The sequence below is a fragment of the Callithrix jacchus genome, chromosome 4 (genome assembly GCF_049354715.1).
Source record: "Callithrix jacchus isolate 240 chromosome 4, calJac240_pri, whole genome shotgun sequence".
Taxonomy (NCBI): domain Eukaryota; kingdom Metazoa; phylum Chordata; class Mammalia; order Primates; family Cebidae; genus Callithrix; species Callithrix jacchus.
In genome coordinates this window covers 6,289,545-6,317,535 of record NC_133505.1, presented here as the reverse complement: position 1 = coordinate 6,317,535, position 27,991 = coordinate 6,289,545, and the positions used below count along the sequence as shown (strand labels likewise).

At 42.5% G+C, this 27,991-nt stretch overlaps 2 protein-coding genes across 6 annotated transcripts in view; one reads left to right on the top strand and one right to left on the bottom strand.

The window, feature by feature from the left end:
* The window catches only part of MRS2 (magnesium transporter MRS2), a 29,962-nt gene extending 11,602 nt beyond the window's left edge, over nt 1–18,360 (top strand). Inside the window, exons 5-12 of one of the 3 annotated variants that reach the window (XR_618862.5) lie at nt 36–209; nt 2,345–2,475; nt 3,599–3,715; nt 5,234–5,386; nt 5,941–6,058; nt 10,186–10,299; nt 10,823–10,985; nt 17,294–18,360. Coding sequence is in view for 1 of the 3 variants with exons in the window: in XM_008993890.5 (XP_008992138.1) it covers nt 36–209; nt 2,345–2,475; nt 3,599–3,715; nt 5,234–5,386; nt 5,941–6,058; nt 10,186–10,299; nt 10,823–10,933 (918 nt within the window). In the remaining 2 variants the exon portion in view is untranslated. Of the gene's footprint in view, nt 1–35; nt 210–2,344; nt 2,476–3,598; nt 3,716–5,233; nt 5,387–5,940; nt 6,059–10,185; nt 10,300–10,822; nt 12,602–17,293 lie in introns of those variants that run through there. The other 2 variants (XR_618861.5, XM_008993890.5) reach the window with 2 other exon arrangements.
* GPLD1 (glycosylphosphatidylinositol specific phospholipase D1) overlaps nt 12,849–27,991 on the bottom strand; it is a 71,618-nt gene continuing 56,475 nt past the window's right edge. For 2 of the 3 annotated variants that reach the window (XM_035294769.3, XM_035294771.3), the window contains 5 exons: nt 24,433–24,609; nt 23,908–24,068; nt 20,891–20,917; nt 20,742–20,792; nt 12,849–16,049 (listed from right to left, as the gene is read on the bottom strand). In XM_035294769.3, coding sequence (XP_035150660.3) covers nt 15,963–16,049; nt 20,742–20,792; nt 20,891–20,917; nt 23,908–24,068; nt 24,433–24,609 — 503 coding nt within the window. In that variant the 3' untranslated portion in view covers nt 12,849–15,962. The remainder of the gene's footprint in view (nt 16,050–20,741; nt 20,793–20,890; nt 20,918–23,907; nt 24,069–24,432; nt 24,610–27,991) is intronic. The other variant, XM_054253685.2, reaches the window with a different exon arrangement.

The following is a 27,991-nucleotide window of genomic DNA, read 5'->3' as shown; positions in this document are numbered from 1 at the left end:
TATTTATATGTTTTGGGGTGTTTTTTTTTTAACAGCATTTGAAAGCTGTGATAACTCCAGAGTGTCTTCTGGTACTAGATTATCGTAATTTAAACTTAGAGCATTGGCTGTTCCGGGAACTCCCTTCACAGTTGTCTGGAGAGGGTCAGCTCGTTACGTACCCTTTACCTTTTGAGTTCAGAGCTATAGAGGCACTCCTGCAGTATTGGGTAAGTGTGTTTTTATTTAGCTTCTTGGGTTTATTCTGATTTTGAACTGTCATTGAGTGGGAAGACAAGTTGGTGGTATTGTTTCAACGGCAGGCCCCCTGACCACACCCTGCCCTGTCTCTAAGGACCCTGCATGGAGATAACACTTTATTCTTAAAGTTTATGATCCTATCAAATATCACTGAAGATTCTAGATATCCACAGTCTTCAGAGTCATGTTATGGCAATCAGTGAAGCACATTTCAAGTTTACTACCCTTTTATCCCTTGAGGGGTGATAATTCAAAATACTTAACATCCTGAATATGATACAAATTAACATAAATATTTAAAAAATTTAAGTGGATTCCATTTTGTTCTCTAAGACTATGTATATTAAAGAGGTGCATTACATGTGATAAATATTAAGTCATTCAAGTCATTTTTTGGTTTGTTTGTACAGTCGTTTGTGTGAGCCAGGTAAGTGATGCGTCTCCTTGAGACCTAGATTGACATGGGAATCACACACAGTTCTTCCAGTGACTCCTCCTTTAAGGGTCCTTAGATGTCTGACACTCCTGTCAGGCTCTGAACAAGGGTGGTTCTTTGCTTTCCTGACCCCACAAATCTTTCATTGTCTTTTCTTGCCCCTGTTAGGCAGTATGGTACTGTTCTGTAACTGGCTACATGCAAGAGTTGGTGCTGGGAGCATACTAACCAGAGTGGGAGGAGGAGAGGTGGGTTGAAAGGACATGAGGTAGATTGGGTTGGGTGAACCTGGTAAAGTTCTCTTTTGTCTGCCTTGCTCCAAAAGAATAGATGGTTACACTTCCTGCTCTGGTTAATGAGCACCAGCTAGCACCAGTCAGTGAGATGCTAAGTAGTGGGAGCCCAGTTACCAAGCAGGGGGAAAACAGAAGAGAGGAAGAAGATGTAAACAGTGGTTAGTGTTGGGCTGCACGGGCTGGGTAAACTCTCAGGAGCTCATGCACTTAGGAGAAAGGCAGGGGTCCTAAAGGGAGCAGATGGAGAAGGAGCAGGGCTGGGCTGTCATGGCTCTCCTGCCTAGAGACTGGCTGTGGGGAGAATAGAGAGGGAGCTCAGGTTGTCTGCTGGGATAAACTTTCTTCTGCCTTTAAATGGGGTCCCAGGAAGATTTCTTTATGAAACAACACTACATATAAGCAAGACCAGCCACCTCTCAAAAGGGATAAGTTTTTGAACAAAGGAAAGCTCCCCAAACCCACCTGAGGACCAAGACATGCCATGAGTAGACGTGCCTCACAAATACCCTCTCTGTGACCCTTAGCAGCCTCCCTAGCAATTTCCTTAGTCCACACCTTGCTGAGCAGAGGGTGTGGTATCTCTTAGATGGTAAAAAATGTGGTCTGCCTGTTTGGCTGTCCAGTCTATCCTCCCTCCCAAGGACTTCTTTACCCAAGCAGTTCCTCTGGAGAATCACAAAATAAACACGTCTGCAGAGGCACCGTGATTCTCGACTCGTTTTCAAATTTAAAAATCTGAGTTTCACAGTAATTGTGCTTCTGAGATAAAGACTGTATGCTATAATTTATGTCATTGGTTTTATCGCTTGATTCAGTTATGTATGCTGTTTGCCAACAGGTATGGAAGTGTTTCAGTATTTTAACAACTATATAGCAGGATTAGTGCATACCTGCTGCATATCAAACCATACTTGTATTAACCTAAATAGTATATTTTTTACTTTACCCTGTTAAGTTTATGTTTTAAAGTTTAGGTTTTTATTTTCAAAGAGCTCTGTAGGAACTTTGAACCATATTCTTTACAAAGATCACAAATATTACTAAAAGCTTGTGTTGTAATAACAGAATGGCAGATGTTATTTTAATCCCTTGTGACTTCATAATGATTGTCTATAGGAGGAAGACTCTTCTAAGAGTTAGCTCCTTGTCAACCAAATCTGTGCCTAATGATGACGTCACACATGGTTCCTGGAACCCAGAAGATCTAGTTTTTGAATCATCTTGAACAGGCATTCTAGAATTGACTTTGTTCTGAAATGTTGTCAACATTTCAAGCTTCTACAGATTTCTGTATTAAATCAGAGGATTCACTGATCCTGAATATTCTAAAAATATTGTTTTAATTCTTATGAAAGGTCATGTTGTTATCTAGATCAACACCCTTCAGGGGAAACTTAGCATTTTGCAGCCACTGATCCTTGAGACCCTGGACGCTTTGGTGGACCCCAAACATTCTTCTGTAGACAGAAGCAAACTGCATATTTTATTACAGAATGGCAAAAGGTAAATATGGCTGATGTACCAGATTGGGAGTTGGAGACCAATATCTTTAATTATTAACATCTTGTTTCATAACTATTTTTAAAGTTAGAAAGTAGCCTATGTGGGAAGTTGAGCTAAAAGGGGCACACAGTCTAATGCTGGTTGGAAAGCTACTTTGCATAAAATGTCATATAAGGCTCTTTTACGTGTGTGATCTCAGTTCATCGCCCATTCAGTGGTTGATACTGTCCTTATTTTGTAGATGAGAAAACTGAGGTTTGAGTAACTTTCCTAAACTTACATGGCTAGCAAATGGCATATCTAAATCCAAAATCAAAGTCCATGTTGTTCTTTTTCTTTAAAATCATAATGGATTCCAGAATTTAATAACATTTTATACGTATCATAAATTGAATAAACATGCTCTTGGGAGTTGTACTCCCGAAGTCCCTTCAAGAATTAACATTTAAAATTCCCAGATCAGTAGTTTCTTGCCCAAAAATGTTGGAGGGTCTTTATCAGTTAAGAGTAATTTGTCTGTTTTATCACTGCCATGTTAAGAATAAAATTAATTCCCAGACTGAAAATCTTAAATTCACAAGTGATTGTATGTTTCTGAGATAAATAATGTATGCTGAAATTTTATCAATTAATTTAGATTTGGTTTGGGTTTTTTGTGGAGTTTTTTGAGACAGGGTTTCACTCTGTTGCCCGGGCTGGAGTGCAGTAGTGCAGTCTCAGCTCACTGCAGCCTTGACCTGCCGGCCTGCAGCTATCCTCCTGCCTCTGCCACCCAAGTAGCTGGGACTGCAGGTGCACACCACCATGCCCAGCTAATCTTTAAAAATTTTTTTGTAGAGACAATATCTCACTATGTTGTCCAGGCTGGCCTCAAACTCCTGAGCTCCAGCAGTCCTCCTGCCTTGGCCTCCTAAAGTGTTAGGATTACAGGTGTGAGCCACCATGCCTGGTCAAATTGATTCTTAATTTGCCTGGTAAATACTCACCTTTTTTTTTTTTTTTTTTAGTAGGTCATTGTTTAGCATGAATGTATAAGAGAATATACTTGGTAAGATACTCTAAAAATGCTGTTATGAAATGTTCTTAGAAGTTTATTCTGTTGATCATTTTTGGTATCTTACAGTCTATCAGAGTTAGAAACAGATATTAAAATTTTCAAAGAGTCAATTTTGGAGATCTTGGATGAGGAAGAGTTGCTAGAAGAGCTCTGTATATCAAAGTGGAGCGACCCACAAGTCTTGTAAGTATATAATCATACTTCATTTCCTTAGAGTAAATCTTTTGCCTTTTCTACTTCAAGGTGATTTTTCATACAGAATGTAACATTTTTCTGGACTAGAGAATATAGACGTTTCTCATCCCCAGTTTCACTTTTTCCCTGTGCAGTATCGTATCTAATTGAATTTAATGAGGATATATTGAGTGCATACTGCATACCCGACATTGCCGACGTGGTGAATATAAACACACAGTTACCTTTATATTCAAGGGACTGACCACCACATTGGCACACACATCTACTAAAATAAACCTAGGAAGTAGTGGGAGAGAAATTTACGTGGAGGAGGGAAAGGGGGGATAAATGCACGAGTAAACCCTTAACATGAATTATGTAAGTTCATTCTAATAAAAATGCTCATCTTATAAACCTTTTATGAAGTTAGAAATTCTTTATGCTTCTTACTTGTGCACACGCTGGCTAAATGTTTACCTTTGAATACCCAAATATTTTATTTTTTGTCTTTCTAGAGCAGTATCAGAAATTAATACATTTTTGTAATCCACAGTCTACAGCTTTTTTTTTTTTTTGAGACGGAGTTTCGCTCTTGTTACCCAGGCTGGAGTGCAATGGCGCCATCTTGGCTCACTGCAACCTCTGCCTCCTGGTTCAGGCAATTCTCCTGCCTCAGCCTCCTGAGTAGCTGGGATTACAGGCACGCACCACCATGCCCAGCTACTTTTTTGTATTTTTAGTAGCGACGGGGTTTCACCATGTTGACCAGGATGGTCTCGATCTCTTGACCTCATGATCTACCTGCCTCCCGCCTCGGCCTCCCAAAGTGCTGGGATTACAGGCATGAGCCACCACACCCGGCTACAGATTTTCTTAAAGCACTTTGAAAAATTGGTTATTTATGTTCTGATAAGGAAATATTAAGATAAAGGGGGCTATATAACATTTGATTGATAGTACCTAGGTATGGTAGCAGAAGCTCTTGTTTGCTTTGCATAGGCCAATCTGTCTCTAATGTGCTTGATGATACAAGAACCTTTTCAGAGTCCTTATTCCCCCTTATCCTTTTTGGTAGGGTAGGGGAGCAAAGTTACTATTGATGTCATTCAGAAACAGTTTTTTCATTTGAAATTATAGTATATACACACCTCAAAAGGAAATGGTCTTTACATTTTTAGTTGTGGATTTTGTTTTACTGTTAGTGGTGTTGGATTTGCACTAATTCATCTGCATTCACATATCTGGAGTGTTCTGTAACTGGCAGCATAAGAGTCTCTTGTATCGTGACCGTGTAATACAGTGACGCCAGCTAGCCTACATAAGGATGGAGCCTCTTTCCTCAACTTATCTGTAAAGTGTTTAGGATCAGCTGACATAGTTACTCACATATTGGCCACAATAATAGAAATGACACAGGCGAGCTTTTCCACTGGTAGCTGAATGCTATATACTAATTTAGGAAGTTGTTACTAAGTACATGATACACATGTTGGGGGCATGTTAATTATTTTCTCTTGATTGAAGCGAAAAGAGCAGTACTGGGATTGACCACGCAGAAGAGATGGAGTTGCTATTGGAAAACTACTACCGATTGGCTGACGATCTTTCCAATGCAGCTCGGGAGCTTAGGGTGCTCATTGATGACTCACAAAGCATTATCTTCATCAATCTGGACAGGTAAGAAAGTGTTATATAAAACAGTAAGTTTTTTTGTTGTTAGGTTTTTTTTGTTTGTTTGTTTTTTGAGATGGAGTTCTGCTCTTGTTGCCCAGGCTGGAGTGCAACGGCATGATCTTGGCTCACTGCAACCTCTGCCTCCTGGGTTCAAGCAGTTCTGCTGCCTCATCCTCCCGAGTGGCTGGGATTACAGGCATGCACCACCACGCCTGGCTAACTTTGTATTTTTAGTAGAGACCGGGTTTCTCCATTTTGGTCAGGCTTGTCTTAAACTCCCGACCTCAGGTCATCCACCCACCTTGGCCTCTTAAAGTGCTCGGATTACAGACATGAGCCACCACGCCTGGCCAATAGTAAATTTTTTTATATAAAATAATTATAGGATAACCATTTTGTGAGGAATTATGCCATTATTATCATTTATAACTACTACATTAAAGTCCTTTTTTTTTTGGATGTGTAGGTTTCATCCATGTGGTCTCTAATAGATTTGGTGAATGTGCTGTATATAGTTAGTGGGCCCTTCTAATCTCAATAGGTGTTCTCCTCTCCAGCCACCGTAACGTGATGATGAGGTTGAATCTACAGCTGACCATGGGAACGTTCTCACTTTCGCTCTTTGGACTAATGGGAGTTGCTTTTGGAATGAATTTGGAGTCTTCACTTGAAGAGGTGAGATTGTATTATTATTTCTAAAACTTGGGGGGTTTGGCCGGGCACGGTGGCTCATACCTCTAATCCCAGCACTTGGGGAGGCTGAGGTGGGTGGATCTCCTGAGGTCAGGAGTTTGAGACCAGCCCGGCCAACATGGTGAAACCCCATCTCTACTAAAAATACAAAACTCAGCCGGGCACAGTGGGGGGTGCCTGTAATCCCAGCTACTCAGGAGGTTGAGGCAGGAGAATCACTTGAACCTGGGAGGTGGAAGTTGCAGTGAGCCAAGATCTCGCCACTGCACTCCAGCCTGGAAGACAGAGTGAGACACTGTCTCAAAAAAAAAACCAAAAAACTGGGGGGTTTTTGAAGATTTTTTTAATGGATTTAAAAATATAAATAAAAAGTCTAACCTGTATACTACCATAGTGAAATAAAATATATACTGTAAGTTACAATTCAGGCAGTATTGTAGGACCCTGTTATAACCTAGATAAATACAGCCTAGATTACTTTGTTTCCCAAAACATATAATTACAAATGGGGAAGGTCAGATAAAACAGTGTCTCTGTGAAGCAGTGTTAGAGTTTTTATTTTTTAATTCTTGCATGTCTGGCAATGTACCAGGCAGATTGCATACTTTATTTGGCTCAATCATTGCAACTCTGAAAATAGATGTATTATCCCGACTTTGCAGATGAGAAGACTGAGGCTCGGAACGTTGAAGTAGCTTGCCCACATGCACAGAGCTAGAAAATAACAAAATTAGAACTCGAACCCAAAGACTTTACTTTTTACTGCTCGGCTGCTTTTCCATGTTAAGATAACAGCTCCGAGAGTTTTTCATTTCACTGTGGTTTGGTACAGTCATCCCTCGGTATCCAAGAAGAATTGGTTCCAGGATCCCCGCAGATACCAAAGTCTGTGGGTGTTCAAGTCTCTGAAACAAAATGACCCAGGAGAGTCAACCTTCCAAACCTGCAGATGCAGAAGCCACTGATGCAGAGGGCTGACTGTATTTTCAGAGAATATCCGATTGTAAGTTTTCTGGAAGTGAACCTCAATGTGCATCTGACACAGTCTGGTGCTGGATTCTGTGTCCTCATTAGTCTGCTCTCCATTGCCTACCCCACCTCTCATTAGGACCACTATACCCTTTTTAAAAGTGGTCTTTATAAGGTGTAAGCCTAATTATTATGATGCTCTTCTGCATACAACTATTCAGTGACTTGATTAGCCGTAGGATAAGAATATGACGCTCTTCTGCATACAACTATTCAGTGACTTGATTAGCCGTAGGATAAGAATCCTGGCCAGTGAGTGGGGCCTTTGCCGGTCTGCTGCAGCGACTTGTCCATGTCGCATGTCTACTCCTGCCACTAGCTGTCTGTGTCCTCCTCAGACGTGCTGCTTCCACTCCTCTCGCCTCAGATCCCCGCTTGGTTAATTCCTGCTTATCTTTCATGTCTCAAAGTAGGTGTCCCTTCACTGAATGCACCGACAACCTGGCCCAGCAAAGTTACTCCCTTTGTCGTATGTGCCCAAATAATCCTGCATGTCCATCTACTGCATTCCTTAAATCTGCATTTCATTGTTCAAAGTCTATAAAAGATCATGAGCTCCTTGAAGCAAAGACAATATTAGTCATTTTTAATATACCTTATTGTAAAATGTTAAAGAAAAAGAAATATTTTATTGCCTGTTACGTAGCAAGCACTGCTCTAGGGCCAGTTAGCAGTGAGTCTGTCCTTGTGTAGGTTACATAGTAGTGCAGGAGAGAGTTAGGAAACATGAAGTATGCTAAGTGCTCAGTGCCTCAGAGAAAAACAAAGCCAGAAAAGCAGATAGAGAAAGTTAGGCAGTGGGATGGGTGACGTTTTAGAGATACGGTGGTCAAGAAAGATGGTTCTAAGGGGGTAACATCCTGGTGGAGGCAGGAAGAATCTGCGGGAATGTTTGCTAAGTAGAGGGAACCGCAGATGTAAAGACGGAGGCAGGAACGATCTGAGCTGGTTCGTGAAACAGCAAGAAGGTTGGAATAATGAGAAGAGCATGAGTCAGGTGCAGTGGTGGGAAGTGAAGTCCCAAATACAGACAAGTATGGTCAGGTCAGTCATGTCAAGCGTGGTAGCGGTTTGGATTTTCAAGTGGGATAGGAAGCCACTGGAGGTTTGAACCCAAATCTGGATCATTGGAAAGTTCAGAAGCAAGCAGAATATCTTGTGCAACATAGTCCAACCACTGACATTCTCAAAAGATCTTACATCCAAAGAGCTTTACAGATTCCCTGAATGTGACTGTAGGACTTTGTGTACAAGCCCCTGTCTTTTTCCCAAATAACTTTAAAGAATCATGTTTATGTACATAGACTAAAAGGCAACTCCATTTTATACTTTGATGTTTTTCTCTCACTTAATTGCCTATTTTTCAAAAAAAATTTAAAAGGGAAGATTTTTCCACTTCCTTTCTTGTGGCTTTAGTATGTGCAATCCTAGGTACAGCACAGCCCATTTGTAATGAGGTACGACTGGTAGGTGGCAGTGAGCTAAGCATGCTCAGTAGTGAGCCGGACAAGATTCCGATTCGTGCCATATCAGAATTAACAACTACATATCTTTGTAGGTGTCCTGAAGAGTAGTTGAAACATTCATTAAATCCATGGATGTCAAATGTCTTTATTTCAATATAGTTAAAATTATTTAAAATGGTGAATCTGAGAAAAAAAAAATACTTTAAGATAATTTCAGACTTCTGGAAAAGTTCCAAGGATAGTCAAAGAATTCCCATATATTCCTAAACCAGATTCCAGACATCAATATTTTATCACATTTGCTTTATTATTTATTTGCTAGACACACTTTATTTTCTAAACTATTTAAAAATAAGAACAAATGTGATGTTCCTTTACTCCTAAATGTCTTAATATGTATTTACTAAAACATGGACATTCTTTTTTGTAACCACAGTGCAATTATCAAAATCAAGAATACTGAAGTATTTTCCAATCTACAGACCCTACTCGGATTTTACCATTTGTCTCAGTAGTGCTTTTTATCCCAAAGAAAATCTTGAAGCACATATTGCATATAGGGTTCGGGGCAATGGTTCACACCTATAATCCCAGCACTTTGGGAGGCTGAGGTGGGCGGATCACTTTAGGCCAGGAGTTCAAGACTAGCCTGACCAACATGGTGAACCCCCGTCTCTACTAAAAATATAAAAATTAGCTGGGCGTGGTGGCTCACACCTGTAATCCCAGCTACAGGGGAGGCTGAGACATGAGAATCGCTTGAATCTGGGAGATGGAGGTTGCAGTGAGCCAAGATTGTGCCACTGCACTCCAGCCTGGGGGAAGAGCGAGACTCCATCTCAACAAGAACGAGGCAGATTTCTGCTCAGTAAATGACATGCATTTCCATCAGTGATGGCTGATCAGCTGTGTAACAGGCTGAGAAAGTGAGCTCTCAATCACTGGAGCCAGCCAAGCCATGGATGATAACCAATAGCATATCTGTGACTGGGACTCCTTCCTTTTGAGAGATTAAATTATGTATTCTGTACATTAAACAGTGTGCTGCAAAAGTATTACCATTCTGAACATGATGGTGGGGAAGAATGCTTCTGCAGTCTGAGGTTCCCAGACTTTCTTGGCTCATGATGCCCGTGGTGTGTAAGTTTTTCCCAGTATCCCTAGGCAAACAGTGTCTTTTATGTTAGAATTCTTTTGTGTTTATTTCCCATGAAACTTTAAAATATTCTCAGGTGCTGTGGTGCCCTGGGCACTTGAGCTCACAGTTTAAGAACGGTGGCTGTAAGCAAAGACCTTAAATGGCGTGTCCTCCAGCATGATGATGGTTAAGGTTTGTATGCATGTATAGAAAGGTTGGAAAGAAACACAAAGGCAAAGCAGTACATTTGGCTTACAGAGGATGTAAAAATATTTAAAACCTTTTAAATCGTGATTTCCTCCTGATTTATTCTCTGGGTGCTACTAAGGCACTTGTTTCTTAGTTTTTTTTCTACAGGAAATAGCTGTACAAACAACATAAGGCTTTCAAACTCTGGGCCAGTAACAGTTCAGAGAATCTGATCTCTAAGGAGCCTAGCGGTTTGTGATTGAAATGAGCCGTGTGTTCTCTTTTAGGACCATAGAATTTTTTGGCTGATTACAGGAATTATGTTTATGGGAAGTGGCCTTATCTGGAGACGCCTGCTTTCATTCCTTGGACGACAGCTAGAAGCTCCGTTGCCTCCTACGGTATGAAGGACATGGTTGACGCAGTACTGTGGAAGGGTTATGGTCAGGGGCCCTAGCATCAGACCACCTGGGTTAAGTTGTCACAGGCACTCTGGCCCTTGCGAGTTACTTACTTTCTCAGTTCTCTTTCCGTTTCCCTATCTGTCAATTGAGTCAGTATTATGTGCTTCATAAGGTTATGGGGAGAATTAAGTGAGGTAATATGTATAAAGCACTTATTGGCACACTGCCTAACACAATAAATAAGTTAGAATTTGTTTAGAATTCTCTGATAAACATACATTTCAACAGATGTTAGTAATTCTGGTATAAGGTTTTGTCATAACAAAATCAAAATGTAGGAAACAATGTTCTCGTAAGAAGAGAAAATTCACCTGCATTTTCTTTGTACTTCAAGGTGACTCCACTGAAGACACTTGATACTGCTTTCGTCCTTTGTTCACTAAGTAGTTACATAGCATTTTACTAGTGGCTTTTATTTTAAAATGACACAAACTAAAATTAATATTTCTGCTTTATTTAGATGGCCTCTTTTTCTAAAAAGACTATTCTGGCAGATAGAAGCATGGAATTGAAAAACAGCCTCAGACTAGATGGACTCGGATCGGGAAGGAGCATCCTAACACACCGTTAGCAGCAGCCCTGTGGATACTCAAGCTCTTTATGGTAGCCACAGGAAACCTCTGGTACTCTTTTATTATTTTCTTGTACAGAGTCAGACACTTGAAAAAATTTATTTGAAGACAAAAATCTTTTGGCAGTCACAACAGCACAACTTGATTGCATTTCCAGAATTCTGAGTTAAAGAAACAAAGTATTTGCTTTGTGAAAGGCCAAAATTCTATTTCCTACAAACTTTAAATGCTGTTTTTATAGATTTGATATGCAGCAACACAAGGACAGTTGTGTAGATTTATACATAATTTATACCTATCAAGAAAAGTGCAATTTCTTGCTGAAAGAGGCCCAGGAACTTGGTAAGCCTATAGGTAGCTGTAGTTCTTCGTCAGCACAGGGAATTACGTTCATGTGAATTTCCTGATTCTCAGGTGACTAAAAGAACTAGCATTCTGTGTATTAACCTTAAACTCTGCAAGTTTGAGCTTTAAAAACCAGCATTTAACATCACCTTATTTTCCTGTACTTGCCACCCAGTTTTATTTAACGTGAATTAAAAAATAATTTAATTTCAGCACTGTAAGGATTCCTAATCAAGATTTCACTTTCTCAACCCGAGACTAGTTTTCTTTGCTCTCAGTAATTAGAGCCTCTGGAAGCAAAGTTGAAAGGAATTACTTCCATTCTGTTATTGTTCTGTAGCTACTGTGTCCATTTACTGATTTTCAGATACCACCCCTGCCCTGCCCCAAAAGGAAAAATGTTTATTGCCCTGTTTATATGCAGTGTTTTCTGGAGGTTAAGTACAGTCATGCACTAGAACATTAGTTAAGACTCCCCAAGTAGTATGCATGAAAGATTCTAGAGTGTCCAGAGCAGCACTTGCACTGCAAATGTAATAACAGAATAAATATACTAACCCTGATATTGAGGATGCATGATTACCCTAATGTGATATCACATGAGGAAGTTTAGGAGTCCATTTTTCAGGTGGTTTCGTGATAGGAGTAAGAATCTTACTCCAGTAGATGATTTGGAAGAAAAGAGATCAAGTACAAGTAAGGTTTCCCCACTCCTGTGTGTGGTCATGGGAAGCCACAAGAGGGCAGCTGGAGAACAGAATGGAACAGCCTGGGCTAGACTCGGAGCATGGAGCAGCCCCTGTTCACCATGCTGTAGGCCAGGAAGGCAAGTCATGGTGTGGCTGTTGGAATGTGAACATACAGCACTCTCTAGCGTTAGGACTCTTAGGATTTTTAAGATTACATTTGGTAAGACTTAGCTGTCACAGGGTACCCTTTTGGCACACCTCAGAGCACACTGCTGCTATTTTGGGTCTTATCACTGTAAAATAAGTGCTACCTAACCTGAAGAATTGGAATCCCAGAGGGCAACATTTGACTGACTAAGATTAGGTATACGATAGAATTTAGGTCATTTTTCCTTGCAGTTTGATGGAGTTCGTTTTTGAGCATGGGTAAAATAATTTTCTGATGAAACATGTCAATAAAAGGAAAAATAATGTAACTACCTCCTAAGTCTGATAAAGGGAAGTTGCTGGTAGTTTTCAGAATTCCTGAAGGTGGCTAAATCAAGTATGAGTTCAAAATATTAACTAGTTCCACTTTTGTGATTGCAGGATGCTTCTTAAAGGTCTCACAAATAAATCAGCTTATGCCAAAAATATATGAAGTTCCTTGGTTTTAAATTTTGAACTAAAATGGACTGAGTACAGTAAGTACTGTTTGAAAATAGGTACCAAACTCGGTTTTGTGAGTAAGCAATCATATTCCCTGTCGAACATGTCTGCTGTAAGGTGTGATGCTGTCTTTGGAAGGCTCTGAAACAGGTGGGCACAACAGGTGTCATTTGAGGATGCTATTAAGATTTTGTTCTTCATGAATATAGACGGATAGAGCAGCACTAACCAGTTTGGTGTTAAAAAGCTATTTATTTTGGTGAGTTATTCCAAGAGTTGTATACAGCTTTGTTTGTTTGGAATTGCAGTATTAAAGTTGCACTTTGGATTTAGGACTTCCTGTCATTACTTTAGTGACACCTACAGAGGTCATCTAATGGATGCTGCACAGAGTAGGGACTACAGGGACCCAAGTTTTGTCCCCATCACATCTTCAAATAATTGGGGTCTCTTAGGTCGGTGATACAAAGGCATAAAACAATCCTGATCTTCAAGCCTTGAAGAAAGTTGTTACATATACACAGATAGAAAATGCAAATATGTCATTGTCATCCAATATCTTGAAAAAAAGATAAATTTTAGTTAAATGGTTATAAAAGTTCAGGTTTCTGTTAATGAGAAATTACAACCTACAAGGTAAGGTTTTTACATTGTGGTTATTAAGCAGAATCAGTGCTTTGAACTATAGTTAATACCTAGTGGAATGAAAAGTTAATCTACGTTTCAGGATAATGTATTAGACTGCCATGTATTAATTTGTTCCTCTATGCCAGGTTTTTTATCTATTTGCCATGTAAGTTGACCTTTTACAGTAGGAGTATAATTTACATTGTTTTTGACAGTGGGGTTAGTATGGTTAAATGTCCTATAAACTTGAAGGATGCTTCCATTTTTGTGGGTCTTAGCCTCTACCTGGAGCTTGCTATTGGGTGTGTTCAGGCACTGAGAAAGAGAAATAATGAGTGAGGTAAATAACGATATTTAAACATAGGCCTTATCATTTAGTGAAGCATAAAAACACTGACACTTTAAATGCATCTGTCTAATGAAAAGATCCAGTACTGAGAAAAACATACCTTTACTCAAGTGTCAGATGTCATCAGAGTCTGCGCTACCAAACTGCTCAACTCATAAGTGATCTCTGGTCCCCTAAAAATAACCTCCTTTAATTAAAAGTAATTCTTCAGCTAGGTTTTGCTACCAATAATTGTACCTAAATGAAACCAAATGGTGCTTCCTTGTGCCTTTGCTGTGCCATAGGTTACTGTGCAGCTAGCAAATGTACCTCTAAGACAAATGAGGTCATCCCGGGAGTGACCCAGAAACGCTCTCTAGGGATGTGCCTGCTGCTCTTTTTGGTAACCTTCCAATCTTCAGCTGGACTCCTCTTCCTGTCCCCTCTTCACCAGTCTCTACTCTGCCTTGAGAGACGCGGAGAAGAGAAGGGCTCTTCCCACTTGTTATTTTTCTCTTGCTTTTAGTATCGTCTCACCAGCAGCAGAAGAAAGAGGTTCTTCCCAATTTAACACAAAATAAACTAGTTGCTGTTTACAGATAATGCCTGCTAATGTTACTGGTGAAACTGAAACCCTCCGACACATTCCTTTCCCTTTAAGTGTGCCACACTGCACTACTGGCAAAAGAAAGCCATCCTTTAAAAAACAGCCCAGGAACAAGTGATTCCAAGGCCTGGTTTCTCCTCCATCCCTTACATTGGCCTGGGGTTCAGGCCACATCTTATTCCTCTGGTTCTTTTGGCACAATTGGAATCTAATGTGACAAAGGCTTCCCGTGAGATGGCTTAAAACTAGCAGTGTCACTAGGCTCCTCTATAGAAACATTGGAGGGTACAGAAGGGTGATAAAGTCTTAGTTTTTGTATTTGTCCTTTGCTATATGAACACTGAAAAGGTATTAATCCTCATTAAGAAAGGATTATCGGCCGGGTGCAGTGGCTAACGCCTATAATCGCAGCACTTTGGGAGGTCGAGGTGGGCGGATCACCTGAGGTCAGGAGTTTGAGACTAGCCTGGCCAACATGGTGAAACCCCAACTCTACTAAAAATACAAAAATTAGCCAGGCGTGGTGGCGGGCTCCTGTAATCCCAGCTACTCGGGAGGCTGAGGCAGAACAATCATTTGAACCTGGGAGGTGGGGGTTGCAGTGATTGTGCAACTGCACTCCAGCAGCCTGGGCGACAGAGCAAGGCTATCTCAAAAAAAAAAAAAAGGCAGTGGGGGCTGTCATTCTTGGCAAACTAACAGGACATGGCAACAGAAAGCCAAATAGAGCATGTTCTTCCAAGTGGCAGCTAACCTGTAAGAACTTAGGAACACCAAGTAAATGACACTGGGGTCGAGTTGAGGGGGGAGGGTGGGAGGATGGGGAACAGCACCAAAGATAAACCTTCACACGTGCCCCTGAACCTAGAAGTTAAAAGGGACCAAGTCACACGTGACTTGGAAGGGGCGGTCATCCCTCAGCCCCATGCTCTTCTTGTTACTGTTTCTCCTCCCTCAGTTTTTGTTTTTTTGTGTACCGTGCTTTCCATTACACTGACTGGGAAGGTGCCAGCAATCCTATTTTTAAATTCAATTTTTTTCCCCCAACTTTTAAGTTCAGGGTACATGTGCAGGAAGTGCACGTTTATTACATACAGAAAGGTGTGGCATGGGGGTTTCCATGGTGTTAAGTACACATCTGTTACTTTTCCTGATCCTCTCCTCCCACCTTCCACCCTCACAGGCCCCAGTGTGTGCTGCTTCCCTCCATGTGTGCATGTGTTCTCATCTGGCTCCCACTTACAAGTGAGAACATGTGTATTTGGCTTTCTGTTCCTGCATCAGTTTATGAAGGATAATGGCCTGTAGCTCCATCCATGTCCCTGCAAGGGGCATGAACTTCTTTTTTTTAACAGCTGCACAATTCTTTCTTAAAGAAGGATGTTTTTAGGAGGAAGTGTGTACAGAGATGGTTCTAACAGATAACCAGAGGGAGCTTTCCAGGCACTGAAGACATTCAAGAGGAGGAAACAGGTCGTACAGCAGGTCTCACTACAGGCAGTAAGTTAGGAAAGAAGAAAGGCTCAGATGCAAAGGGGCGAGGTGGTAAACCGTGGAAGGGACATGCCTAAGCCGAGTGTCTGCTATTTCACACACTCCTGGCGCAGCCATACAGTTGTATCAGGTTGCTTTCCAGAGGGTGGGGCTGTTATTTTTAGGAGCCCCACGTCTATCAGGATCTACCATAGCTCCACTGGATGTGCCACTTTGTCCACCAAAATGCTCACCATGGATGTGATTCAGCATGAGAGGAGGGGGCAGAGTGGAGAGACGCAGTGACATCTTCAGTCTGAGCCAAGGCTATAGACATGAAGTGCCCCAGACAGTCGGGCTCCCAAAGAACTCCTTCCAGCAGCAACGACGACTTGGTTCTGGAAGAGACACAATACGGACAGAATTCAGGGCCATTCATAACATCTGTGGAGTTCCTACTGTGTAGTCCAGGCATCATGCCATACTAGAGAGAGAGAAAGATGAAGACACCGGCCGGTCCCCTGGCTGGAAGTCAGGCCACTTTCTGTTTGTTTACATACCGCTTTCTCACATCTGTAGGTTCTGAAACCCGCAGCAGAGGGCGCTCACCCCAATCCCTATTCTGGCACCGAAATCCTAAGGCAGAAGTATGGCGGCGCATGCTTAGTTCTGGTACAATGTAGAAAACATACCTTGAATAGTAAGGACTTCCCCAGAAGTTGTTGGCTTTGTCAAAGTACTGAGCGTACCTCCCACTCAACCTGCTGGTTAAAACATTTTAGGGGCCGGGCACCGTGGCTCACGCCTATAATCCCAACACTTTGGGAGGCCAAGGCGGGTGGATCACGAGGCCAAGAGATCTAGACCATCCTGGTCAACAAGGTGAAACCCCGTCTGTACTAAAAATACAAAAATTAGCTGCGCATGGTGGTGCGTGCCTGTAGTCCCAGCTACTCAGGAGGCTGAGGCAGGAGAATTGGCTGAACCTAGGAGGCAGAGGTTGCGGTGAGCCGAGATCGCACCATTGCACTCCAGCCTGGGTAATGAGCAAACTCTGTCACAAAAAAAAAGAAAAATTTTTAGGACCCATCATTCAGAATTGCCTTCAAAACCTACAAGTTTTTAAAACATTTTCTTCTTTTTTGAGACAGAGTCTCGCTTTGTCACCCAGACCAGAGTGCAGTGGCGCCATCTCAGCTCACTGCAACCTCTGCTCCCTAGGTTCAAGTGATTCTCTCATGTCTCAGTCTCTCGAGTAGCTGGGATTACATGCCTGTAATCTCAGCACTTTGGGAGGCCCAGGTAGGTGGATCACAAGGTCAGGAGATCAAGAATATCCTGGCCAACATGCTAAAACCCTGTCTCTAACTAAAAATACAAAAATTAGCTGGGCATGTTGGTGTGCGCCTGTAGTCCCAGCTACTCTGGAGGCTGAGGCAGGAGAATCGCTTGAACCCGGGAGGTGGAGGTTGCAGTGAGATTGCACCCCTGTACTTCAGCCTGGCAACAGAGTGAGACTCCGTCTCAAAAAAACAGAAAAAGAAAAATGAATCAAATGGTAATTTCTTCTCCCTCTTCCCTGATTTATAGAATTTCTCACTCACTAAATTTGCTAAATTTCGGCTTCTCTCTCTCTTGCCAGAGTCTAGTCCTCTTTCCAGATGCAGCTCCAGGCCCGTGACCTCTGCAGGCCCTTCCCTGACTCCACCAGCAGAGACTTCCACTGCAGTTGCTGGCTGACCTCCTTTGGCTGTTGGTCATCATATATTGACCTGGATGGTCTCATGGGTCCGTTGAATTTTCCCACCTAGACTCCAAGTGCCTGGGGCTGGGACCATGTCCCAGGTTTGTCTGTCTCACAGGTGCTTGATAGAACACTGCTCATCATACACTGAGTTACTGCTCTGTTGAGGCTTCTGATGGAAGGCGGCCCCATGAGAAGTTTCAGAAATACAGAGACAGTGACAGCACTACCTGAGATGCTGAATCCTGATTCTAGTTTGTTATGACCAACTTCATTACTGAATGCGCTTAGGCCATAGAAACATAACTTGTACCCAAATCTCAGCAAAAGGCCACTCTGATCATCCTCTGATTGTCAGTGCCCATTTTGGAAACATAACATCTGATTTACCTTTTTACCCAGAGAACTCAATGCCCCCAAGCTCAGGTATGTGCTGGAAAAGTAAAGTAATTTTAACACTAACCCAGATGAACAATAATTAGGAAGTTGCATTTTCAATGTTTTATAAAAAGTAATCAACTGACCAGGTGCGGTGGCTCATGCCTATAATCCCAGTACTTTGGGAGGTCAGGGCAGGTGGATCACCTGAGGTCAGGAGTTTGAGACCATCCTGACCAATATGGTGAAACCTGGTCTCTACTAAAAATGTAAAACTTAGTTGGGCGTGGTGGTGGGTACCTGTAGTCCCAGCTACTCAGGAGGCTGAGGCAGGAGAATCACCTGAACCCAGGAGGCGGAGGGTGCAGTGAGCCGAGATTGCACCATTGCACTCCAGCCTGGGCAAAAAGTGAAACTTCATCTCTGAAGAAAAAAAGGGGAATCAAATATAAATTACTTTTGGAAAATCTATATATACCACTACTTTCAATTGATTCAAGTTATAGTTAATATATGTATAGTTTTATAATACATGGGGGTTTTGATGTCTAATTTTTGAAATAAATAAAATTTTAAATATAAGCCAAGCTTGTGAGGCTTCCTGTGGTCAGATCTTTCGAGAATCTTCTTCTAAAATTATTAACCATCTTTTTGTTGTGTGGTTAATCCTACATTTTTAGACCGCCCTATAAATGGGTCACTTAAATTGTTGGCCTCTAGAGGGCAGTTTCACCACAATTTTTCTTGATTTCCTCCTTCTACCTTCCACACTGGTCAGCAGGAGCCTGGTTCACAGCACTTACCAAGTCTAATCTGTGAAGGCTTCCCTAGCCCTTCAACCCACTGTTAAGACTCATTCTTCATACTATTCATTAGCATTTAACCCTAGAGCAATAAAACTCTGCCTTTCCATGTATATAAATCTTATTTTCAAGAACAGGGACTTTGCCTTCTCTGTCTCTCAGAGCCTAGCACAGTTCTATACAGTGTCATAACCTAAAATAAATGGGTGGATGCAATCGGTGCTTTAGAGGTATATTTTAAGGTTAAACATTTTTTTGTTTTACTGGAGTGCAGTGGCGTGATGTGGCTCACTGCAGCCTCCACCTCCCGGGGTCAAGCGATTCTCCTGCCTTACCTTCCCGAGTAGCTGGGACTACAGGTGTGCACCACCACACCCAGCTATTTTTTGTATTTTTAGTAGAGATAAAGTAGATAAAACCTTAGTTTTATCATGTTAGCCATGCTGGCCTTGAACTCCTAACCTCCAGTGATCTACCTGCCTCAGCCTCCCAAAGTGCTGGGATTATATGTGTGAGCCACCATGCCCAGCCAAGCTTAAACGTTTTAAACCACCATATCGAAATTTAAAATGTGTATACTTTTTGATCTAGCAATCCCACTTTTAAGATTCTCACCTGTGGGATATTTGCTCAATTATAAAAAATAAATAGGTATAAGAATGCTCACTATGGAATTGCTTGAAATAGCCCCCAAAAAATGGGAGGGCCAAGACTTATGGATCAGTTGACCCCAGGAGTTCAAGACCAGCCTGGTCAACGTGGTGAAACCCTGTCAGAGCCAGACCTTGTCTAAAAAATGTGTGTGTGTGTGTGTGTGTGTGTGTGTGTCTGTGTGTATATCTCTAAAGTCATAGAAAAACTCTGGGCTCAGTGTGGTGGCACATGCCTGTAATCCCAGCACTTTGGAAGGCAGAGGCGGGCACCTCACTTAAGGCCAGGAAGGAGTTCGAGACCAGACTGGACAACAAGGCAAAACCCCTTCTCTACAAAAAATTTGAAAAAAAAAAAAAAAAAAAAAAAATTAGGCATGGTGGTGGACACCTGTAATCCCAGCTATTCAGGAGACTGAGGCTGGAAAATCGCTTGAACTGGGGAGGAGGAGGTTGCAGTGAGCCAAATTTGCATCACTACACTCCAGACTGGGCAACAGGGCAAGGTTCTATGTAAAAAAAAAAAAAAAAGGAAAAACTGAAAGTCTGGGAGAAAACAGCAAACTGTTAACAATGGTTATCCTCTAGGGCAAGGGCCAGCAAACAATTTTGGGGAACAGGCCAGATAATAAACACGCTAGGCTTTGTGGGCATCAGTCTCCATAGCAGCCAATGAGTTCTGTCACTGCAGTGTGACAGCAGCCATGGGCAGTCCACAGCAAAGGAGCCCACTGTGTTCCACTACAACGGCAATGGGCACGGACACATCAACAGCACTGAAACTTCACATGTCACCAAATACTCTGTTCTGATTTCTTTTCAGCCATCTCAACATGAGCTGATGTTTTCAGTTCATGGCTTTAGAAAACTAGGTGGCAGACGAGTTGACCCCGGTCCCTGCTGTAGAGGACAAAATAGGAAGAATAAAAGGGAAACTTTACTTTGGGAGGCCGAGGCGGGTGGATCACAAGGTCAAGAGATTGAGACCATCCTGGTCAACATGGTGAAACCCCGTCTCTACTAAAAATACAAAATTTAGGGCCGGGCGCGGTGGCTCACGCCTGTAATCTCAGCACTTTGGGAGGCCGAGGCGGGTGGATCACGAGGTCAAGAGATCGAGACCATCCTGGTCAACATGGTGAAACCCCGTCTCTACTAAAAATACAGAAAATTAGCTGGGCATGGTGGCACGTGCCTGTAGTCCCAGCTACTGAGGAGGCTGAGGCAGGAGAATTGCCTGAACCCAGAAGGCAGAGGTTGCCGTGAGCCGAGATCGCACCATTGCACTCCAGCCTGGGTAACAAGAGCGAAACTCTGTCTCAAAAAAAAAAAAAAAGGTGGGGGGGACTTTACACCAAGGAAATGATGGGATTCTATGTGAATGTTGCTTTCTTTTTGTGTGTTCTTCTCCTTTTCAAATACAAATAAAATCTGAACTAAACCTGAAGGTGAGACCACCAAATCGCACCCTCTGCACTAACATAAACATCGTTGAAGTGCAGTCGTTGGGCTCACCTTTGCCTTGGACCTCACGGTGATCAGAGAGCTCCCGAACCTTGAGCTGGCCTGTGAAACACACTCCGTTAACACAGTGTAATACCTTAAAGCCAAAGGGCATTTTTTTGGGTAACTTTTCTTTCTTTAGTCCTTCAAGGGATACTTACTTCGGGAGAAATCAATACATATTGGGCCTGAAGGAAAAAAAAAATGAGAAGAGAGCCAACGTTACTACTGTTTGTGTGGCTTTTTAAAACCAATTTTCATTATACCCTTACACTCTCATTCCTGTATTTCATGTGTTTTGTTTTGGAGATGGAGCCTTGCTCCGTCACCCAGGCTGGAGTGCAGTGGCACAATCTCAGCTTACTGCAACCTCTGCCTCCCAGGTTCAAGCAAGTCTCCTGTCTCAGCCTCCTGAGTAGATGGAATTACAGGTGCGCACCAACACGCTGGCTATTTGTGTGTGTGTGTATGTGTAGTTTTAGTAGAGACGGGATTTCGCCATGTTGGCCAAGCTGGTCTTCAACTCCTGACCTCAGGTGAACCACCCACCTTGGCCTCCCAAAGTGCTGGGATTACAGGAGTGAGCCACCGCTCCTAGCCTCATTTCTACATTTCTTGAATAGCCTTACAATCTGTATGCCCTTTAACCTCAAAAATTCTACTTATAGAAATATAGGTCATAAAAATAACCAGATGTATGAAATGTTTATGTGACTATTCACCATATTATTTAAAAGAGTATTAGAAATGGCACAATTAATAATAGTTACTTAAATAATGGATCAACTATGGTTTATCTGTAGGTAAAACACTCATCAGCAAATAAATAATATAGAAGATTATCAGGTAACATAAGAAAATGTTCTTGGTATATTGTTAGGTTAAATAAAAAGTCAAGGCAGGGCATGGTGGCTCAGGCCTGTAACCGGTGGCTCGGCCCTTTGGGAGGCCGAGGCAGGTGGATCACTTGAGGTCAGGAGTTTGAGACCAGCATGGCCAACATGATGAAACACTGTCTCTACTAAAAAAGTACAGAAATTATCTGGGTGTGATGGTGTGTACCTGTAGTCCCAGCTACTCAGGAAGCTGAGGCAGGAGAATCACTTGAACCTGGGAGGTGGAGGTTTTAGTGAGCTGAAATCATGCCACTGCATTCCAGCCTGGATGGCAGAGCAAGACTCCATTCAAAAAAAAAATTGGCTGGGTGCGGTGGCTGAAGCCTGTAATCCCAGCACTTTGGGAGGCCGAGGCGGGTGGATCACGAGGTCAAGAGATCGAGACCATCCTGGTCAACATGGTGAAACCCCGTCTCTACTAAAAATACAAGAATTAGCTGGGCATGGTGGCACATGCCTGTAATCCCAGCTACTCAGGAGGCTGAGGCAGGAGAATTGCCTCAACCCAGGAGGCAGAGGTTGCGGTGAGCTGAGATGGTGCCATTGCACTCCAGCCTGAGTAACAAATGCGAAACTCCGTCTCAAAAAAAAAAAAAAAAATCAGGTTATAAAATTATGCATGAATTATACACAATAGGATCACAATTCTTAACCAAAATATCCACAGACATAGTGTAATACTTAAGAGCAGGCTTTACAATCAGATCCTGGTTCAAATCCCTGTTGTGCCACGTCCTTCCTGGCAGTGGAAACTTGAATAAACTTCCTCTCTGATTTTTAATTTTCTTGTTTTAAGACAGGGTCTCCCTATGTTGCCTAGGCTGGTCCTGAACTCCTGGGCTCAAGGGATCCTCCTACCTCAGCATCTCAGAGTGCTTAGGTGTGAGCCACCACATTCCCCTGAGATCTTTAATTTTTTTTAATCTGTAAAAGGGCATAATGTTAATTTTATAGCTTTTATATGGATTAAATGATACATAGTTCTTTGCATATCCATACTAAATGCACGGTAAGTGGTAGTAATTAAATTCACAGGGAAAATACTAGCAGGATCCACTCTAAAGGTAAACAGGTATTAGCTCTGCAGAGTGGAATTTTAGGTACATAATTTTTAACTATCTTCTTCGTACATTTTTGTATTTTCTAAAATTTTCATATTAAATTTTCACTAATTTTGCAATTTATTCTTGTTTTCATATTTTTCTCTCTCTTTTAGAGTTTTTATTAAAGCTTACAGCAGGATAATTTTGCAATTTAAAAAAAATATTTTAAAATAGGCCAGACACAATGGCTCATTCCTGTAATCCCAGCACTTTGGGTTGTAATCCCAGCCTGGCCAACATGGTGAAACCCTGTCTGTGATAAAAGTACGAGAAATTAGCCAGTCATGGTGGCATGTGCCTGTAGTCCCAGCTACTCAGGAGGCTGAGGCAGAAGAATGGCTTGAACCTGGGAGGTGGAGGTTGCAGAGAGCTGAGACCGCGCCACTGCACTCCACCCTGGGCAACAGAGCCAGACTCTGTCTCAAAAAAAAAAAAAAAAAAAAAAAAAAAAAAGTCAAATAACAAATGTTTTAGGCCCAGGAAATGTATCTTAAGGAAACTCGCCCACCCACAAAAAGAATAAACAGAAATGAAACAAAAAGCAAAACAGATAAAGCTTTAATGCAGCTCCAGTGACTGGCCGGGCATGGTGGCTTATGCCTGTAATCCTAGCACTTTGGGAGGCCACGTGGAAGGATTGCTTAAGCCCAAGAGTTCAATACCGGCCTGAGCAACATAGTGAGGCCCCATCTCTGCACAAAATAAAAAGATCAGCCAGGTGTGGTGGCACATGTGTGTAGTCCTAGCTACTCAGGAGCCTCAGAGACAAGAGAATCACCTGAGCTCAGGAGTTAGAGGCTGTAGTGTGCCATGACTGCACCTCTGCACTCCTGCCTGGGCAGTGGAAGAGGACCCCGTCTCTATTTTAAAGAAAGAAACTCCAATGGCCATGGCCTGTTTCCTTTCTTCTGTGCTCTGTGCACCTAACCAAGCAGTGACAGGCTGTGACCAGGGACCTACACAGCACCAACTCTAGTGAGACTTTAGCTCTGAGGACAGACATTGCAGAACTGTAAGAACTACAGGCAGCTGCGGCCCACAAAATATGGGCAGGTAATGGTGTCCTAACCCCAGGACTTCTGAATTCAGGTAGGCATTTTATAATAGACATGAGTTAACAAGGCATCAGCAACTAATGATCCTTTCCCAATAAGGTATCAATTGTGGACAACACTTTACCTTTTCTTCTGGACATGGAGTTATCCACGATTTGCATTTGCCTGTCACGTCACCAAGGGTGGTCTCTTTGCCGTTATATACATAAACTCGGCCATCTTCTCCCCCAAGCAGTCCAGAGGTTACATCTGCTATCCTCAGGGGGGCTGCCATGATGATTTCATCTGTAAATAACAAAAGCCCACAGAATAAAGGGTCTGACCCGTCACCCTCTCCTTGTTCTGCTACTGGATCCTAACCCAACCTCATGCAAATAGTATTAGTGTCTCCTTTAGTCTGCCCTGAGTTCATCCTGGCAAAAGCCTGTTCCCTACTTCATGCATCAATAGCAATTACCACAGGTGATTCTCATCACCTTGAAGGAGTGCAACTCCCTCTCCCATCTCACCTGATTCAAGATCTATCTAAAGGTCCTTGGACCACTGGGCTGTCACTTATAAGGGCAGAGCCCGGATGATCCAATTAGGAGATCGGTCCGCTTGGGCAAAGGGACTCATTCCTTGGCAACAGGTCCTATTCCTGTCTTACCTAAGCCATCGTCATCCAGGTCACTCAAGTGCAGAACGCCACCGAATCGAGAGAAGCGGCGGTCTCCACTGAAGGTGCTGAGCAGAGGGGGCTGTGCGTCGGGTGTGAGCGCGTACATCCGAGTGGCTCCGCCTTGGTGCAGGGTCATGGTCAGGAATGCCATCTTAGACACGTCATCTGAAAGGAACCACAGTTCCTGCTGGCCTCACAAAAATAAAGGCATTACAGAACACAGAACAGCATCTCACTCTCAAGTGACACCGATCACACGGGATCGTACCGCACAGTCGGCTTCAGTGCTGGTCAATTCCAGCAGCCAGGGATGTACCACCAGCTTGGGCCCCACAGCACAAACACAAGAGGCGTTCAGTGATTTCCCTCCAGGCAGGTATTCCTGCTTCCAGTCTTATCCCCATCATACGGTTCCCACACACCCATCCTTTTATTTTCTCACGTCACACACTACCTAGGTCACCCCCATGACTCACACGTCCAAACACAAGTGGACTCGGGATGGAGCCCAAACTCTTCACAGGGCCTTACGGAATCTGACTCCCACTTGGGGACCTAGCACCACTAACTCTTCTACCTATGCTTCACTGTAAGCAGCTGAAACCACAGCCCATTGTCTTAAATGTGGGCCTTCGGACATGACGTGCTCTCTGCCTGGAATAGCAGCACACACCCTTCCTGCTGCCCTGCCCACATCCCTCTGCTGGCTACTCCTACCCATCCAGCAGAATTTGGCTCACGCATGCCCTCCTCTGGGAAGCCTTTCCTAACCTCCCTGGCCTACAGCAGAGGCGGCTTCCATGTGCTCCCATACGTAATAACAAGCCCAGTGGGACTTCAGCTCGGGGCACAATTGCCACCGAACTCCAAGAACCGCAGACAAGCTGGGGCCCACAAAACAGGCAGGCGATTGTGTCCTGACCTCAGGACCTCTGAGTTCACGCAAACATTTGATAGTGGACATGAGCTGTACCCAGTGCCTTCCCAATACCCTCAGCAGTGTAGCAGCGCTCTGCATTCACTTCTGTGTCTCCTGCCTCAGGTGAACATTCCATAAGCAATGGGGTCACGTCTCTGTCCATGGTACCTAGCATGGTGCTTGGTCCTGTACAAGTATGTAATACAGTGTTTTTTGACTTAATGAATTTTCAACAGACTCTAAGTTAGTTGTTGGAATTTCACTGTAAACTTTGTTATTTGGAACACAGCTTTGATTTCAGAAATATCAGTGTCACCTGTGGGTTGGTGTGGCTGGTGCCCTCTGAGAAGTTTGCCATATGCTGGCAAAGTGTCAACGCATGCATATGATCTCACATCAGTGTCCACTGAGTTGTGTGCAAAACTGAGCTAATTTGACTTTTTTTTGGACAAACTTCTGCCTTGTTTACAGGAAACAGTTCACTAGAAGCCACTGAGAGCTCAAAGCAGAGACAGCAATAAGTCAGAATAACAGCAAGAAAACAGTAGGAAATAAACTGTTGGTAGAAGCTCAGCAATCTGGAGCTTTCTGACATAAGGTAAACAACCTCACCTAACACAACACCTCCTAAGAGAACAATGTGCCAATCAAGTATGATAGTTAATATTCAGAGTGAAAGCCCAAAGTATCAAGGAAAACTGAAATGAGAGAAAATCTTCATTCCCTTTTTCATGCTTTTTAAAGGGACCATCAGCTCCCTGGAGCACCCAGGAAAACATTAATATACTTCCAGCTCTGTCTGCTCCCTGCCTCAGTTCTTCCACAGGCAGGAAGGTGCTTAAGGCTTCTCCCTCTAGCACTGTCACCCAGAGGGTGAACACTGGCCCCACTGCATGTGAGAGAATGTCACAGAAGTCACCCAAGTTCTAGCTTTCGGAGCAAGAATTAGAAATCCTGAATAGGGCTGCCCATTGAGACCGTGTTCTCTACTCCAACTATGTCAGCTCTTCAGAGGTATATATTTTGATATCCATCTGAATGACTCATGAGTCTACTTTGAAAATGATTTGAAATGCAGAAGGATAAGGATGAGTTGTAATTAGTCAATACTCCCAAGTCTCTAACATGCATCACGATCTGTTAAAGAAGAGAGCATAATTTAAAATAATTTCATCAAAGCATTTAATTCTTCAGAATTAAAACAGAAGAATATAGACACCTGGAAATTTCAGCCATTCAAAACACCTTACCTACTCAATCGTGCAAATTAAACAATGGATTATCATACACATTTAGACAACTAAGGAGAAAAAACTCAAGGCACTGCTGTAAGCATTTCTATATTATTTTAGTAATGAAAGTAATTCAAAGGAACTTTGGTTTTTAAAAAGGGCTACGTGCAGAGGGCTTTATGAATTCCCAAATTCTACACTGCTGCTATAACACAGAATTCCTTCCGTAATTAACCCTCTATCTACACTGCTGCTATAACACAGAATTCCTTCCGTAATTAACCCTCTATCTACACTGCTGCTGTAACACAGAATCCCTTCTGTAATTAACCCTCTATCTACACTGCTGCTGTAACACAGAATCCCTTCCGTAATTAACCCTCTATCCACACTGCTGCTATAACACAGAATTCCTTCTGTAATTAACCCTCTATCTACACTGCTACTGTAACACAATTCCTTCTGTAATTAACCCTCTATCTACACTGCTACTGTAACACAGAATTCCTTCCGTAATTAACCCTCTATCTACACTGCTGCTATAACACAGAATCCCTTCTGTAATTAACCCTCTATCTACACTGCTGCTATAACACAGAATTCCTTCCGTAATTAACCTTCTATCTACACTGCTGCTATAACACAGAATTCCTTCTGTAATTAACCCTCTATCTACACTGCTGCTATAACACAGAATTCCTTCCGTAATTAACCCTCTATCTACACTGCTGCTATAACACAGAATTCCTTCCGTAATTAACCCTCTATCTACACTGCTGCTATAACACAGAATTCCTTCTGTAATTAACCCTCTATCTACACTGCTACTATAACACAGAATTCCTTCTGTAATTAACCCTCTATCTACACTGCTGCTGTAACACAGAATCCCTTCTGTAATTAACCCTCTATCTACACTGCTGCTGTAACACAGAATTCCTTCTGTAATTAACCCTGTATCTACACTGCTGCTGTAACACAGAATTCCTTCTGTAATTAACCCTCTATCTACACTGCTGCTATAACACAGAATTCCTTCCGTAATTAACCCTCTATCTACACTGCTACTGTAACACAGAATCCCTTCCGTAATTAACCCTCTATCTACACTGCTGCTATAACACAGAATCCCTTCCGTAATTAACCCTCTATCTACACTGCTGCTATAACACAGAATCCCTTCTGTAATTAACCCTCTATCTACACTGCTGCTATAACACAGAATTCCTTCCGTAATTAACCTTCTATCTACACTGCTGCTATAACACAGAATTCCTTCTGTAATTAACCCTCTATCTACACTGCTGCTATAACACAGAATTCCTTCCGTAATTAACCCTCTATCTACACTGCTGCTATAACACAGAATTCCTTCCGTAATTAACCCTCTATCTAC